We start from the raw sequence: 18,557 nt of genomic DNA, 5'->3' as shown, positions 1-18,557 counted from the left end.
AAGGCCCTGGTGCTGCAAGGACTCTCAGATCCAATTCCAGGACTGAGGTTCTAATATGGAATGGGCAAAATTAAAATCCATCAGTGTGATTGAATGGAGGGAAATTTTAAAGCACACCATAGTCAAGGTGCAACGGACTAGAATTTCTTCTGGAAAAAAAAAGACAAGGTACAAGGAGCAGCTAACTGGACTGCTTGAGTTTTAAACAAGGTACTTCAAATGGAAAAACAGGAGGCCACCCAAGAGAGTCATTAGTGGGTTGTAGGGGGAAAACAATAAGGGGGGGAGAAGGTGCGTGTGTGTGACACACACACACTCTCTCTCTCTCTCTCTCTGATTACCCAGCTAGAGATGTTTGACTTTCAAACGGTAAGTGCTCAGACTTTCTGGAAAGGAGGGCCCATTAGGGCATCTTAAATTGAGCACCCAAAATAATCACTTCTGAAATTCTTGGCCAGACTGGGGTTAAAGGTAACAGTGGCTCTTATGCACAAGAAAGTACAAGATAAACAGCAAAACCAGTATTTTTAAAGATATTTAGGCAATGATCCATTCAGCACTGCTAGGCCTAACATCTAAATACCATTAAAATTATGTCCCTAAGTCAAATAATACAGAAAGACAAGCTAGTTGTGACTGTCAAAGCATCTTTGTTAAATATGAAAGACCTTGCAGAAAGTGACTGCAAGAAATTTAAAGGAATACTGACCATTTTTGATCACAGACAAACCAGTCAGCTCAGAAGACAGATAACGGAGTACAGCATCAATTATTGTATCTGATAGTTAGGGGAAGGGGCGGGGGGGTTATCAAAGCAAACACAGCAATTGGAAGGAAGGGTGATCTTGGCAAATACTGTTTCATCTAATGTCTACATGTTCTTGTTAATTTAGTTATTAGAAACATGCATCAAATATTTAAATATTGCCAAGCAAACTTAATTGCTCTCTGTATTGAAAGTATAAAAAGATGGGAAAGGGAACAAAAAGATGCATAAAGGGAACAAGGGAGGTACTTCTTTTTTGAAAGAATCTGGATGTTTTCCACCCCTACCCCCATAAAATTTCCAGAGACAAGATCATTCCTGGGCATTGAAATCTATTTGAAGGACAAAGGGAAGTTACAGACATAGGAGAGGGGAGGTGCCTGATAAAATTGTTGCAGGGCTAACTACTGGGTCTAGGCATACAGTGTGAATTCCAGATTCTGGGGGGAGCCTGCCATGGAACTGTTACTGCCTTTGGCCAACCCGTTTTTGGTAGTTTCTGCATTCCTCTATCTGCAGAAGTTGAAGGGGAACCTTCAATCTGTAGCAGGGGTTAGGGAACCAGGGACACACATCTGAATGAATTGGCCCTGGCTCCCATTATTAGAAATTGAACCTGTCTACTAATATTAGTATATTAATAAATGGAACTAATTAGTAAAGCTGCTAAGATAAGTAAATGGAAATGCACACTTGCATAAGAAGCCTTTAAATTTGGACTAACAAGAGTGAGGAGTTACAAAAGAAACCTATGTAAATTTGAAAAAAAAGTGTCCTAGCATCAGGTAAGTCTCCAGCCAGAAGAATTCTAGTTCATACTATCAGTAATTTTTTAAAATTAAAACTAGGCATCTTAATGTAATATTTGATATGCTTCTCTAGCTTACATGTCATCTGAATGCAGGTTTAAAAGGCCAGATAAACTATATGGCTCACTTTTGTATTTGACTAGATTAAGAGAACTTGACTATTTCTAAGAAACTGAAATTTCATTCAAAAAATTACACACACTATAACCATGCATAGAAAGCACTAGAAACCTCAATCCTCAAAATTTGTAATTAAATTTGGACACATCACAATGCTTTTCATACTCCAAATTACCTAAAAAAATTATAAAGCAATGAACTGGAAACGGGTAGTGCAGGGACTTTCATAAGTTTATTGAATAAGTAAATCCATATATAATCCATAACATTGCATTATCATCATGTTTAGTAGTTTTGCAAACCTGTTATACACTACTGGGATAGGGTGTGGGGGAAAAGAGAGAACAGGTAATATTTTACAATCAACCTAAAAACTCTTCCATGTTTGCCTCACAATGCCACTAACAAATCCTTAAATACATTCAAATACATTCAGACATATTTTGTGGGGATTTTGCCTGTATCACTTCACCACCACACGCATATTCTAAATACTACAGACCAAAGTGACAGATTATGCTTCTTTCTCAGAAGCTAACTAAACTATAAAACATGGAAAAGATACTGTGATTTTTATTGTGATAGTGCACTTACATTCTTTAGCTTGAAAGATGGGGGTACGATTTTTACATATATATTTTTTAATCATATATGCTGTCTATCACAAACAGCAGTCTTTCAGCTATCTGAAGCCCTATGCAAGAGAAACTGTCATCTTTATTTAAACAAAAAGCTGTCATCAGTGACTGTTAAACATATAATGGTGAAACATCTAAGGGTCTGAACAACACTACGAGCTTACTGCACCATTCCCCCTTCAAGCAATTAATTGGTAGTTTCAAACAGCCTCTCACTGAATATACTGTGCATCTTTTGAATAGTGCTGTTCTCACAGACTGCTGTGGAATAAGACTGTTGCTCACAGTATACCCTGACGGCGCTTGCTTAGATGGTGAAAGAGAAACAGAGCCATATACATGACATTTTTCAAAGTTCTCTTACAGGAAAATTCTTAAAAGTCTTTAAAATGAGAAAATGTCTTCATTCACACCTTGAGCAATCTGATTATTTCTATCATTACAAATAACTCCAAGGCAAAGATTCACATTTTCAGAGGCAAACTGGCTTTAAAAAAATTAAAAGACTTTGGTGATTTATTAGTTCTTTAGTCAGTCTGCTTTACAGTTTGTTCTTGTCAACCATACACATTCTTTGCATTTTAAAAACAGTTAATTAAAACTTTACAAAAAGCTAAAAATACACTCATGCTAGTGAATGCATTACATGCAGCATAAGGTGGAGCATTGCACACTTAGTACAGTGATTTACGAAGACCATGTACTGTTTAAACGTCCATATTCACTTTTTGTCATTAAGACTTACATTATATTTGGGTCAACCAAAATACCCAAAGAGATTTTATAAAATTTTACAACAATTAAACAGTAACGTTTAATTCTACAAATGGATAATAAAGCAAACTACTGTAGCTCAATAGTACACCACCAGGACTAATAGTAGTCAAATAATCTATATACACAAGCCAATACAATACTAAATACCATGTGATACTTACAAAAACATTAAGTAGCTCCAGGTAACATTCCAGAAATACATTTAATTTATTCCACATAATTACTCTGTTGCCTAATAAACTGAAGGTAATGTAATCTTTAGTGATAAACTACGTAACAGTAAAGTAGCTGAGGAACACAAAGACCAGCAAGCTGGGGAGCCCTGGGGTGAAAACCTAGTCCTACTGACTTCAAGAGGTCAGGATTTCACCCAATATATTTTTTGCTATTCTTTATCTAGGATTACATTAGTCTTTGGAGTTATTTTCTTTTTAAATATATACTCTGGAACTGTTCTATTATGCAAATTTAAAACTGTATTTAAATATTGTGCTCTCAAAAAGAGCATTTATACAAACTCATATTTACAATAAGACACTAATGATCATGTGTTTCTTGAGATCAACTCGTGCGTTTGAAGAAACCTAAGCTTAAATGCTGAATGTTAACGAACATCAGTGTTTTGAAGTGACATCTGAAAATATTTAAAACATGGATTATTGGCTATTGTAAGTTAAATTAGCTGATCAAGAGACACTAATACATGTTTATAAATTAAGACTTTTAAGAGGAGGAATAAGTTACAGGCAAAAATTCCACAGACCGTTTCTATAAGACTTCCTCATTTTTCTACACTATGTAAACATTCTTGGCTTATGTTAGGAAAAATGCCTTCAAAGAAGGGTTAAAGAAAGGGTTTGCTAGATTTATGCTAGCATCCTATAGTATCACTCCTTCCTAATAAATACAAGGCCCTGAAGAAGACCGGATTTTACTATCATGTTAAAGTCAATGAGCTGAAGTAACTAGACAATTTCTACAAGATAACGTTATCTCCATAAACCATCCAAAACCTTATGCAGTAACCTCTTTTCGGTATCACAAAAAGTATGCTGAGAGACATAGCTACGAAACCCTCTAGCAAGAGTTTGTATAGTGGGGCAAAAGAAAATATTTTTCAACTTACACATTTAATTCCATGCAAGATGGAAAGTGTGAGCATGCAAAACCTCATTTTAAACCTCATTCATACACGTCTAATTAACTTGTTAAGAACAAAGCAGGGTCTACAGCAGTTATATTGTTACAGTCTATTTATAAACACATGCAGATGAGTCATTAAGACAATTCTTACATAAAATTCCTTTGCAAAAATGTATTTGTTTAATTAGTTTAACAGACTAAAGATAAATTATGTAGTATTATGCTTTTATGTGTACACACAATATCTGTGCACACTGTAATAAAGTGGATTTGAAAAGTCGTCCTTGTTTGTCTATAAACTACAAGTGCCCATTTTAAATAAAAAGATTCATAATTACCCATGGGCTACTTCCCTGTGACACACAGTGTCACAAACATTATGGTGAAAATGCAATATTGAAGTTAATCTAGAGATGGTTTTGTACAGTTTTTTTTATACAATCAAGAAAAAGAGATACAATTTGTATCAACAAACAAAAGGTCATTTCTGGTTATTTGAGGCATTACTCTCAGCTGCTTTTATGATAGAAGAGAACATGAAGTATTAGGAAATTAAAAATATAAATATGCTTTGAAAGTTGGTAAAGACTAAAAATATTTTTCAATAGTTATAGGCTAACGTTTTGAAGATTAGTTTGTTTATTAACAGCAATGATCTGCAACTAATTAAAACAATTTTTTCTTCATACCTAGAGTACTGAAAATAATCTTCAAGTTAATGCCATATGAACACACAATGATATGGCCATAACTAAACATGTAAGTAGTCTGAGAGGTACCTGTGTGGACACTAGAATATTTATCATGTGTGAAATTATTTGAACATCCAGTTTACTAAAACATTTACTTTGATTGCATCTGTAACTTTGTCCCATTTTGCACATGATAAATATCCCACAAGATACACTTAGAATCGATGCAGGTTTTACAGTAGCAAGTGGAAATAGTGATGTAGTAGTCTTTGGTCCTCAGAGAAACAGAACTAGAAAGCAGCATGCAAGCCATTATCAAAACACCAGAAACAACCCTGACTGCAGCCTCACGTTCTGTGTGTTTCACAGTAAGAAACATTTAGGCAGTGTCACACCTTCTCATGAAGAAACAAAAGGCCATAAACCAGGCCTTCTCAACTTTCATGAAAAAAACTACAGTAGAAGTCAACAAGTCCTAGCTCGAGATATATCGAGTTAGTAATGGTTCAAAATGTTGAAATATACATTGATTCAAAAAGGGCGTCCATTCAGTGCAGCTTAAAAAAACCAATAAACGCCTCTTCTGGAGGCATTTAGCTACAAAGGTTCCCACCCCTGAGCGATATATTAGTTGCGCAAACAATACCACACAGAATTTTCTTCTTGCTTGTCGAAATAAAAGCTTTAAAATTTTTCAGGAGGAAAATGCATACCTTTGGGTCAATCCGAAGGGCAAAGTAGGCCACGTTGCAGCAAGCCAAAGATGCAGCATCCCTTTTCAGAACTAGACCCTCTCTCCTTGTAAACATCAGCCATTCATCAGTTGGAGTGTTAGTCTAATCCTTCAAATACTGTCCCTAGCCACAAAAGAAGGGTTGTAGTTTCAACTAAACTGGGATATTTACACAGTAACATCTGCTACTTTTCTCTTCATCTGAGGGCCTGTAAGTAAAATGACAGCCTACAGTTAAACTTGAAATGTACTATTGTACATTTTGTACCCCACAGTACTTCTGAAAAGGCAGGCTACATTTTATTCTACTTTTAACATGGAGTTTGGACTCAATCCTGCAAGTTGCTGAGCAGAGCATTTTGTCCTCAGTTCAGCAAAGTTTTTTAGCAAGTGGTAAACTGAGGCCAAAGTGCTCAGCACCTTCCAGGATCAAGCCCTGGGTGGACAGATTTAAAAGCTAAGAAATACTATTTATGTTGACATTTAAAAGTGGAAAAGGGACTAGATCAGGTTTGTTTTACAAACTGATGATTATTTTAATTGTTGGCAAATCATCCCATTTTAAAAATATTTGACACAGAGGAATGCAGTGTCAAAGCCGAACTCTTAATGATCCTAGAATGCACAGAGCATATTTTGAAAAGCCAATTATATATTTATAATCAAATTGAAACGATACAGTGATACATGCAATATAATTGCTAACAATAGTTTTGAATGTACAGCTTTAGACTCTAAAAATGTAACCTTGTATTCTTAATTAAATATACTCATGCATAAAGGTATGCACTTCCAGTAAAATACTTCTGAAATTTCCTATTTTTGAAATTCTAAAATATTCATTATATTTACAATACTATCTGCTTATAATAGTGCCTCACACATATTTAATGATTGCTATAGGGTACAGAATTTTATATGATAATTAGAAAATATTTACAATAGATTTGCCCATTTCTCTAACTTTTCCTCCAGATGTTGCGCACTATACACTCAATACTCTTTGTCTAAGTTTTTGGAAGGAGGCTCTAACATTTTAACGCCCTGTTCTCAATTTGGCAACAATCATAGCGGCCAGCTGTTGTGCGTCTGTCATATGGGGATTTTTCTCCATTACTGAGAGGACAATACCAGCGGGGAAAATATTGCAGAGATTCTTGTACGTCTGATACTGATGTTCTGGAATGATATGCTGTTCTTGTGGCTCTCCACATACCCCAATCCACGGACTCCTCCACAATTGCTCCATCTTTTCAGGCATGCTTCTTACCATTACAGGCTCGTAACATGGTTGCATGAGATTGTTACTCAGTGGATAGGAGTTGTAAGCATAAGTATCAGCAGCACATGGTAATGGATCCCAACTAGCATGCTGCTCTCTACAGAGAGGTGGCCTTCTTTGTCGCATAGGGTTACTTTCATAAAGCCGTGAGTCAGAAATACTGTCCATCCTTGTCATGACCAAGGCACGGCTTGGCTGCGCAGTAGCTGAAGGATGAACATTCTGAGGCACTGGGTAGTCTCCTGGACAACTGGACCGTGCTCCAACAACGGGATGCTGGGCATGCAGTGCTAAATGGGAAACAGACTGTTTGAGAGGGAGTTGTTTAGGTTCTTCAGTCCCATAACTCTGAACTCTAGTTAAGGCTTCATGGTAACCATGGGAAAAAGGCTGGAGACGGTTTTGGGATGAAAGTCTGTGGACCTTCACATTGTCTTCTGGTCTGACATCTGCCACACCCAGATACAAGTCATTGTAAGAGGAGTAAGAATCATTACTTGTATGGCTTAAGCGACTGTCGGGACAGGGGCTTGAATTTCTAGTGTACATCCCCTGGTCTGCATCGGCCCCATAATAATCTGTGTTACGCATGCTGCTTATGCTCAAATTGGAAAAATCACTGAGCATGGAATAGTATCCATGGTCCCCTAAAGATTCATATTTGGGATACTGGTCTGTGTAGCTAACAGAAGTGCCATGGCTATTGGTGACCAGTATTGGAGGATACTGCACGCTGGCCATGTGTTCGAGTGAGGATTTCTGATGAGTAAATTGTGATGATCCTGGTACAGGGCTGCTTGCAGAACGGGTATTTAATGCACTAACAGCATGGCTTTTTGAAGGAGGGATTGTTGGTACACTTAATGCAGAAACAAGAGAAGGGACAGAGTTGGCTTCTGACTTCCGAGCTACTGACAGCCTTTCCTCAGGTTCCACAGCAACCGATCTAATGCTTGGGTCTGACTGGCGTTTGGGGGCAATGCGTTTCACTTCCGAACTGAGTTCACCTTTGGAAATGGATGACACCGTGCCACACTTAGCCAAAGCTCCCTCACTCATAGTTTTCACAGCAGACAATTTGGCACTTATCCGAAGCTCGTCTGCTACTGACCGCTGAGGCTGATTGGCGCGTTCTGGGTGGTAATATTTACATTTGTGTCCATAGGTGCATTTCTTGCCTGAAAAAGAAGTCTCCAAATTAAACTTGTCAAAAACATTCAACCGCACAAAAAGCTATGCTCAAGTAAGCTAAGCAAGCTGTAACCCACAAACCTTCTCTTTTTTCCAATGCTTGCAGAAGTGTTAATGGGCCACTTTCCCTTGAATGGTCCTTTAAAATGTGTGCTAACTGCTTATGTTAAAACAATCTGTTCCAGCTTGCATTCTGCGGGGTGTACCTTTGCCAGATCTGAAGAAGAGCTCTGTGCTCTCATCAACAGAAGTTGGTCCCAGACGTGACAGGTGTGCAGAGTTTTTGGTGGTACCAAACTGTGCTCCCCAGCTTGGCAGGGAGTTTGGGTGTGGGAGGGGGTTTGGGTGCAGAGTCTAGGCTAGGTCAGGGGATGGGTGAGGGGCGTAGTGCTTACCCGAAGTGGCTCTAGTAAGTGACACGCACGCCCCCTCTGGCAGTGGCTCCTAAGTGGAGGACCTGCATGGACCCACAGGCATCACCCCTGCAACTCCTGTTGGCTGCAGGAGCACTCAGGATGGAAACACACACCCACACCCCTGCCCAGGGTCCCAGGGACGTGCCGACGACCACTTATGGATTCGTAAGCGGCTTCCTGCCCACCTGTTCCACAATGCTTTGGCCCTGCTGTGCTGCTGCTGGTGGATGCAGGGGCTCAGAGGTGGCAGGTGAGGCTGGGCAAGAGACCTACCCCCAAAACTTTGGTGCAGTCAGGCCCCAGTCCTCTCATATAGGTGGAGAACAAGCACCACAGGCCCATACAACTTGCCACCCCTTGTTGGTCCAATAAAACATGCTACCTCACCCACCTTCTCTCCCTAATGAGCTAAGTAAAAAGATGCAATATTCAATATCGTAATATTTGTAACTACTTTTTGGGCTGCAGAATGAGAATTGATGCTAATGAAAATAAATAATCGAGAAAAGTACAGGCACCAACTTTCAGTTTACTGGGTGGGAGCTCCACCCCGGTCCGTTTTACCTGCCTCTTCCTACTCCACCCCTTTTCCAGTGTTCTGCTCTCACACACACTCTTCCAGCTTCCACTCTTCCCACCCACCACCCAACTGCAGATTGGCAAGTGGGTGGGAGTCACTGAACAGTTAGAACGTAGGAACAGAGTGAAGTGGACGAGATTTATAGATAACCTATGCTCCACCCAGAGCACAAGGGTCTAAGTCAAGTAAGTCAAAGTCTAATCTCCCTTAGCATTTCATGGTCACTAGTGCTATCGTGATCAGGCAGTTGATAATGTATCCCTGCTGCTACATTCTTATTAGAGCACAGAAGCACTGTCCATAGAAATGATCAACAGATGGCTAGAGGGTGCTGTGCACCCACTATCTTTTTTTATGCAGGTGCTCCAGCACCAGAGCACCACTGAATCAGTGCCTATGGTAGAGTAATCTGGAGTTTTGTCTACAACAAGAGAGCCACTGACCATCTCTCCTGCTCACAGCTCAGCTGTGAACTGGAGTGCTCTTCCTGATGTTATAATTGTTGAGTATTGACAATCTGCTCATTGTTGCACCAGACAAAAGAAAATCTCTATCACAGAAGTTCTATAGTACAGGACTTCTCCTTTGAGTAAACTATACAAAACAATATGATAGTTTTTTAACGTGGACCCAGCGCTTCACAGTTGGAAACCTGTTTCTTTTTGAACTGTTTCCCTATCCCTAATGCTCTGCTATATATATATATATATATATATATATATATATATATATATATATATATATATATATATTTTTTGAAAAAAAAAAAAAAAGAAGAAGAAATAGATACTAGTACACAACCTGGATGCTAAGCAAGTAAAAGAAGCCAGGTTCTGATTTTAAATACTTAAGGAAAGTCTAATTACAACAGATAAACTTCTTACTCAGTTTCCCCTTGTACAGAGATTCAATCTGCCTGTTGTGAACCTACCATAAGGGCATGGTTGTTTTTTATGTTCAGGGATAACCGGTCTTTTTCTTAGGAAATTTTCCAGGCTTGGACCATGGCGTCCTAAAGGATCATCAGGCGGCATAAATCTGAAAGGGGGACGGGGGGGAGGAAACAGATGAAATGAGAATTTTAGTTTCCACTGTGACTTTTAACCATAAATTCCACAATATGAAGAAAGAACATACTTGTCATTCACAAAAGAATACATTAGCAGCCGTTCCTCTATGAATTTCTTCCATTCTGGCTTTTCGTTCTGAAGGTCTCGATAATTGTCATTTGACACAATGATGCCATCTGAGTCAAAAGCCAGTTTCACTATGAACCGGTCATCATAGCAGACCACCCTTCTTCCCTGAACACGCCGAGATGGGGTGAAGACAAGAATTTTTTCTTTCTCCAATTTACGTAAAATTTCTTGATCTACAAGATAAATTCAGACGGTTTAAAAATTTCATTAAGAAACAAGCCACTCCAAGTTTTCACTTAAAGGTGGTTTTGTTTGTTGTTATTTATATTGAAAAGGGAGTTAAGTAGTTCCTGACTAACATTAGTACATTACACTCAATATGTTCAGATGCTATGATCTTTGGGGGCAATGTAAGCATGTAGTACCTAGACTTATATGGTGCTTTTCCTCTGATATTCAGGCTTCACACCCACTTCCATTTCCTCAGCACTGTACAATCAGTCTGCTATTCCCAGCTCAGTGAACATATGCAAATACTGTGGGCCAGGGTTTATGCTTGCTCTACATCACCAGCCAAGGATTCCACCTCTGACAGTGGAATCCTGAGCTCATTGGCCACTATCAAGGAGGTAGAGTCAGACCAAGAATCTATTCTTATATTTCTAAAATCCTTGTCATTGGAAGGAAATACTAATATTTCTCTCCACAGTACAGAAATGTGTTCTATGATGACTAGAAAAATCTGTATTATTCCTACATGAAGGTACCTATAATGGCCTCTAACTAGTAAAATTCTCCGCCAGTTGAGTTTCTGATCACCACCCTCCACCCAAAAGCTGACTATTTCAATAATGACATATGTGTAAGTTTGTGACGCTATCATGAGTATCCTTTGGGATGAAAGATAAAATACCATTTTACTGAATTAACATTGCCTCAAACTTTTTGGTCCATGCTTAAAATATTCTTTTAACAGAGTAAAAATCTTTTGCATCAGTCTTGTAACAATACAATTATTTTACCACAGGATGAAAATAAATATTTTTTGAAATGCTACCTGTAATTGGTGCGTCAGGTCGAGACTGCTCTTTTCTCCAGGCAGGTACAAATACAGTGATATCTTTATGTCCTTTCTCCAGAAACCATTCGACAGCTAGCTGAATCCCCCGACAGGAAAATTCTTCTTTATTCCCATGGCTGAAAAATACGGCAAAGTATTCATTTAAAATAGGATGAGAAAGAAAGAGTTTACAAATGACAACCAAGAACTAGGAATGATCCTTATTGCCATATATAGGCATTTTATACCACCTATACGCAAAAAGAACAAAATAGGAGATTTCTCTAAAAGCAGAAGAGTTTGACAAAGTTACTCCTTCTGGAAATGATTTATTTTAAAAGAATTTCTCAAAGATTAACTGAAAGAAGTCATATTTCAATAGCATCTAATTCAGAAATTTTTGGAAATGGCAATGTAAGTTAATTTTAGAAAAATATGGATTTATGAAGAGTTTGCTAGAAATCATTTAAGGCCCTGATTGTGAAACTCACTGTATTCATGGATGTACCACTAAATTAGAGCAACAGGCAGTGAACTGTAAGAACAGGTCCTATATCTTTCAGCCCAATTCAGGAGAGAACTCCAATTAGCACTGCAAATGAAATCCTATGGAAGTTAGTGACAACTAACTTTAAATCATGCTTAGTACTATCCTGAATCAGGGCCTGAGTGTTTTATTTGATCAGTAGATTTAGTTCTTAACAGTGACCTTCTTGCACAGAAATAGAGAATTAGAAATTTATTTGGATTCCATATGTAGTAACAATTACAATTACTGTAAAAACCATCTTAACTGCACACTTTTTAATGTGCTTTATGGAGGAGAGAGGCCAGGGTGGGTAGAAAAATAATTAACAACCTTACATACCTATTACTCCTCTGTAACTGGTATTTTGGCTGTATGTGAGAAACCAGACCTGATCCTGCATTTTGGAAAAGTAATTTATTTTAATGTATTGTCTCTCATATTTTTGCATTTACAAAAGGTATTTTGAGATATTTTAGTTAGGGGTATGATAAACTTTTTAACTTACTGTGGATGTGAATTTCACAGATGCACAACTTTAAATTACTTGGTTATAGTGAAAATGTAATATATGTTTGTAAAAATTTCTCAACAGTAGTGCCTGAACACCTACACAACTACACATCCACTCAGAAGAGCATAAACTGTAAAAGTCTGCAAGTACTCTACTTTCTGATGGCAGTTTAAAAATCAGTCTCTAAACTGGTATATAGGAGTACTACAAATTCTGAGCAAATTAAAAAGTAAAACTTGAATATACTTGATAAAATAACTTGGAGTGTCAGTCACCAATTGCCCTATACTTACAAACCACATGAGGCTTTTCACAAATCACAGCAGTGACGCTAAACACATATGGGGTTTTCCCATGGAGCCTGCACCTTCAAAACTGACTGTTTAGGGGACACACAAGTAGCCACAAACTCCGAAAGGTAAATAAATAGTCTATTGAAATTAATGCTGTTTTTAGAAATTTAGTTGGGTTATTAAGTAGAAATTATCAACTGGTGCTAATTTCACCGGTTCCTGATATTCAAATTTTAGCAATACTACTTTGATTCTCTCATTAGCCAGTAATGACAATTAACACTGCATAGCTGGACGGTGCACTTTTTACATTAGGAAACTAGTATTTCATTAAAAAGCTGCACAGCTGCAAAGACAAAACTTAGTGGTGCAGCTTTTATTTTCACATTTCAATTACTTCATGCTGAATTGATTTGTATTGTCCAAATTTATATTTGGGTATTTGTTCTATATACACAAACATGTAACAACTACCTTTCGCACATCAGTCAGATCCGGTATGAGCCCTAAGAACATTTCAGACAAAGCAGTGAGGCTCCACAGACCTGGACAGGCTCCAAGGGTTCTGGTGGGGCTGGGAGAATGCAAAGGTGGATTCAAGCTGTTTTACTTCTCCCTCAACTGTGAGTTCTGTGGTAACCTCCTAGATACTGTCTGCATGTGAAAGCTTTACCAGTTGTATTGATATAGCTATACGTGCAGCTATACTTTCAATAGGCAACCATATCTCCCTGTCCCAAATATGGGACGGGGGGATATGTGGGGGAAGGGCAGCTCCTCCAAGCCCCAGGGAGCTGGGAAGGAGGCGGCAGCCGTCGGCGCTTCCCTGGAGCCCTGAGGAAGTCGTAGCAGCCAGCGATCCCCCAGAATGCTGGGGAAGCTGCAGCTGCTGGCAGTCCCCTGGAGCCCTGGGGAAGTGGCACCTGCCCACACTCTCCCTGCTTCCCCAAGGCTCAGGGAAGCGGGGGAGGGGGGCAAATATGGGACAATGTGTCCCTTTTAGAAAATAAGTCAGGATGCCTTTTTGGAGTCCCAAAAACAGGACCATCCTTACCATATGGGACAGATAGTCACCCTAACTTCTAACCTTGTAAAAAAATCACACCATAAATCATTTTAACAAAAGACTTTTCTGGGCACAACAGTGAGCAGGGGCTGCTACTCAGGCACACAGCTCTGAAGGCAGCTGCACTGCATCAGCAACAGCATAAATGTAAGGGTAGCAACTGAGAAGTGACACTGACAAACATCTCTTAGCAGACTAAAGGAACCATCAGCCAATGCAGCAGGACAGAGTATCAGAGGTGTCAGTCTGTATCCACAAAAACAATGAGAAGTCCTGTGGCACCTTACAGACTAACAGATATTTTGGAGCACAAGCTTTCCTGGGCAAAGACCTGCTTTGGCAGATGCAATGTAGTGGAAATTCCAGAGGCAGGACACAGTATTCAACACTTAATGGTGTGCATTTTAAAACAAAGAGATTTTAATACCAGATTACAAAGGGAGACACATGAATTGGAATTTATTTTCAAGTTTGATACCTATCACCACAGACTCAATAAATACAGTAAGGTCTCAGAGTACGCGAGGGTTCCATTCCACGCACCCTCACGTATACCCAGATTTCACATAAGTGGGGGACCTGGCTTTTGCCCGGGCAGAACACATGTTCTGCAGCCAGGGAAGCAGAAGAAAGCTAAGTCCTGGGTTTGGGGTGGCAGCTGGAGAGGGTTAAGCCTGGGGTGGGTTAGGGCTGCAGGGGGGTAAGGGGTGCAGTTGAGCTGGAACTGTGCGTGGGTGGTGAACTGGGCTGCTGGGGGGCCGAGAGTTGAGCCAGAACCAGAGCCGTCTGTGGGTGGTGACCTGGCAGGGAGGGTTGCAACAGAGCCGCATGGGGTGTGGGTGGCTGGTTGGAGGGGTGGCTTGTAAGCCGAGGGGTTGCACTAGAGCTGTGGGGGTGGGGAGGGAGGCAGGCTACTTGTGAACCAGGGGGGTCTGCAGTGGAGCCATGTGGGGTGGGCGGGCGAGCGGCTTGTGAGCCAGGGGGGTTTGCACTGGAGCCACGGGGGGTGGGAGCAAGTGAGTAGCTTGTGAGCCAAGAGGGCTGCACCACAGCCACGGCGGGAGGGAGGTGGGCGGCTTGTGAGCCAGCAGGGGGGTTGCAGTGGCTTGAATCAGAGCTGCTTGCAGGTAGTTTAAAATGGGCTGAGGAGTGAGCTGGAGCCATGTGAGAGTGGTGGTAAGCCAGAGCCAGGCATGGGTGTACGGGTGGTGAGTAGAGCTGGGGGGCAGCTGCTCTGGGGCTATGTGGAGCTGAGGGAGGTTGAGCCAGCGCAGGGGGAGCAACATAAGCAGAACTGGAAAGCATGGTATGTGGTTTACAATAGGAATCAGGGTTGGAAGCGTAAGAGTGGGTTCGCGTACTGAGACCTTTTTTTTTTTTTTGTTTGTTTTTAAGTTCTCTTCCTCTCAGTTACCAATTATATCAGTATTCTTCAGATCTGAAGAAATGGGTCTGTTCCATGAAACCTCATCAGCTAATAAATAATATTTTTAGTCTTTAAGGTGCTATAGGTCTGCACTGCCACTCTTACTTCTTCACTGCTGCTCCCGTCCTGGGGTCTGACAACTAGAGCCTTCCCCCAAAGGGAAAAGAGAGCTGAAGGCTGGGCTGCTTCTTGGTGAGGGATGGCACAGGAGAGGGGAGGAGAGCCCAAGTCCTGGCAGTAGGACTCCAGCTGTTCCCTTTATCAACTCTCCCCACTCCCTGAGAGCGCACAGTCCATCTGTACAAGCACCTGGGGTTGATAGCAGAAGCTCTTAAAAATAGAGAGAGAGGTGTGCCTCATAGTTTGAGCATCACTGCTCTATACACATTTTGCATTATTAAAATTATTTCAGTGAGGGGCATTATTTTTTATACTGGCTCAAACTCTAACTTGGATACGGTAACACAGGTATATAGGATGCCTTATAACAACAGAATATACTTCACATCTTGTAAAGTAGTATCATTATCAAGTACTTTTATATCAATATAGCCATGTCCACACACACCACATAACTGAGGCTTTATACCCACTATTGTTGCAAGTAACACCCAAGATTATGTTAAGTAAAAGTGATTAAATACATATATGGGTTTTAAGGTTACTGTATAGTGCACTGTATATTGAGAAAGGGCACCCTTAGCCATGACTGGTAGTTTCAGCTATTAAGTTTCTTTACTCTTCCAGCCATTCAATGGTTTCGAGCTGCCATTATGTATTTTAGAACAAGACTGATAAAGTCTTTCAAAAACTTAAATACAAAACCTTTGATGCAGTATAACTGTTGGTCTATAAATGTATGGGTGCAGAAGACTGTAAAATTGGCAGCAATTGATTTTCAGGCTAGGGATTGCAATAAGAGGCATAGCAACTTATTTTGAACAATGGTCAAAAGAAACCAGAAGCTACACAGGAACACATAGTCAATGTAACATGGTTTTGCCATTCAAATTGAATATTTCTATATAAACATAGTGGTGCATTATTTAAAATGAGTCCTACCTCATAGCCACGTTACTCCCATCAATGACAATTGGTCTTAAGTTGTCAGTGTTATCCACCACTTCATCTTCAAGTGACAGTTCAGGGCTGGCTATTTCCTTTGGGCAAGGACACCTGGGCACGAGAATACCACTACTACTGCTGACACTACCTTGTCCTTCTGATTCACCCTTGTTGCCAAGTCTCACGAGTTCTGCCAATATATCATTGATTAGAGCATCTGCTCCCAACTTGTTGAGCACTGCCTGGATCTGATCTCCAGCATACCCAAGCTTTAAAGCAAAATCCATTTTAGCCTGGTATTCCTTGTCCAAGTTTATTTTACACTCTTCCAGCTTGAAGTCCTGAAGGATACTGCTCTGTGAGAAACTTGGACGATCCAAGCAAGGAGAGCGACAGAGTTGTCTATGTGGTTTAGTAGAAATATCCTTTTCCCTCCATTGAGAGTTGCTACAGCTGTTCTTGAGGCATGGTTGTTCAGGCTCACTTTCTGAGCTTGTCCATTCCTCAGATTCAGCACTGCAATCCCCAGCATCCTGATCTACATTTCTCTCTTCTTTGGAATGCCTCTTCTCCATTTTCAACTTCTGTACCATAGACCAGGCCGTCATCACGTTCAGCTTCCGTCCAGAGATCTCAAACTTTCCTTTCACCTTCCAAGCTGCCTGGTATTCATACTCAAGTACATCTTGTAGGCTAACTGAAGGTGTACACAAGGCTGGAGTTCATCTGTCTTGGTTGATATGTGCTAGTGTACAAAAAAAACAATATATAATCCTAAATGAAAAAAACAAACAAACCACAATTAGCTTTTGTCAAATTCTTCAAAAAGTTTTGACTACAATTATATTTAAAAAGCAATAGATGTCCCCAGAGGCTCACATTCCCGTTTAAACTCATGAGAATGAAGTTTGTAATTTTGTTCTCTCTTTAATTACAATTCATTGAATTTCCTTTCCCTTCCTCACATAATTCTTTACACACATGCACACTCTCACTGGCAATAACTACTATAGTTCCAACACAATAAATTAACAATTAAAGAAAACAGAGTTTTTGGGAATGAATAACATGATATGTCAACCACATGCAGAAGCACAAAAAATGACTATTATTTTTACTGATAAGCTCTTTACATGCCTAGCTCAGATATCTAGGCAAGGTTCTGAGGGACATCATTTGTAACTTTGGGCTTATATACACAATGCGGTAAGGTGCAACTACAGGCATGCAATTTCCAAAGTGCACTAATGAACTGCTCACTACAATTTCCCTGGCGCACTTTAACATAGTACTGTTTTTCAAACTGCACTGCATTAAAGCACATTAGTGAAGGGAAATTACTCACCATGTATAGTAACTGGAGTTCTTTAAGCTGTGAGGTGCCTATGTGCATTCCATTGACGATGTGCATATGCCTCGAAGTAGTACTAGGAATCTTTTTGGCCAGCAGGGGATGTAGGGGATACATGTGCTCTTCAGTTCTTGTGCTTCTCTGCCACCATTTGGTTCCTTCTCAATGCAGAATCCCTTACAAGAGGGCTCTGAGATACAGAAGATCAAAGGGCAGATTGTAGAATACGCATCTGGACAATACATCTCAAACTCCAATTACTGTATATGGTAAGTAACTTTCCTTTCACTGTCTATGTGTCCCAAAAGGTGGTCGGTGGAACCCTGGGGTTCGCAAAGTGAAAATAAGGGTTCCATGAGAAAATGCCACTATAATAGAATGTTATGATTTTAAAAAAAATAATATTTAAGCATTTGTGAATTTTATTAAAAACAATATTCATTTGTGTTTGGCACAATATGTGTCCCTGTGTACTGCCAGTTTAGCCAGAGAGTGTCATTACTCAGCACTGCACATGCAGTCAGTCAGTGGTGCGATGACCTGCTATATACCATCGTAAATCCCCGTACTCACTCTCAGAAAGCATGTATCATTTTGCGGCAGCTTATCTCGAGAATATTCAGCTTTACCAAGATGCGCAATTCATCAGTTGCTACCCTTCACCAGCAAACACTCGTGAGAAACTGAGTTCTCAAATTATAAAGCAACAAAAATGAAATACAGAAATTGACTGAAAGCCACGCCAGATATGCAAATACAACTTTCCAGTAGTAAACCAAATACAAAAATAATTGGCTGAGAAAAGAAAAAACACTCTTCACATTGAAAACTGCCACTATAATACATAGTAGTTTGAGCTTTATTTCTGAACAAATTAAATGTGATTTTTTGTTTTTAAATATGTGCAATTAAACTAAATTTGATCTCATGACCTTGTTTAGCACTTATCATCTTTACTTATTTGTGGTCT

The 18,557-nt window shown here is 39.8% G+C and overlaps 1 protein-coding gene across 6 annotated transcripts in view; it reads right to left on the bottom strand.

Moving 5' to 3' along the window:
* Positions 1–3,067: 3,067 nt before the first annotated feature.
* The window catches only part of ZC3H12B (zinc finger CCCH-type containing 12B), an 89,561-nt gene continuing 74,071 nt past the window's right edge, over positions 3,068–18,557 (bottom strand). For 2 of the 6 annotated variants that reach the window (XM_075007886.1, XM_075007887.1), the window contains exons 3-7: positions 16,234–17,010; positions 11,344–11,483; positions 10,285–10,519; positions 10,079–10,185; positions 3,068–8,138 (exon numbers count right to left, since the gene is read on the bottom strand). In XM_075007886.1, the coding sequence (XP_074863987.1) occupies positions 6,715–8,138; positions 10,079–10,185; positions 10,285–10,519; positions 11,344–11,483; positions 16,234–16,844 (2,517 nt within the window). In that variant the 5' untranslated portion in view covers positions 16,845–17,010 and the 3' untranslated portion in view covers positions 3,068–6,714. Of the gene's footprint in view, positions 8,139–10,078; positions 10,186–10,284; positions 10,520–11,343; positions 11,484–16,233; positions 17,011–17,581; positions 17,796–18,557 lie in introns of those variants that run through there. The other 4 variants (XM_075007888.1, XM_075007889.1, XM_075007883.1 and 1 more) reach the window with 4 other exon arrangements.

This window comes from Carettochelys insculpta, chromosome 13 (assembly GCF_033958435.1).
Source record: "Carettochelys insculpta isolate YL-2023 chromosome 13, ASM3395843v1, whole genome shotgun sequence".
NCBI lineage: Eukaryota > Metazoa > Chordata > Testudines > Carettochelyidae > Carettochelys > Carettochelys insculpta.
This window is presented reverse-complemented; position numbering and strand designations above follow the sequence as displayed.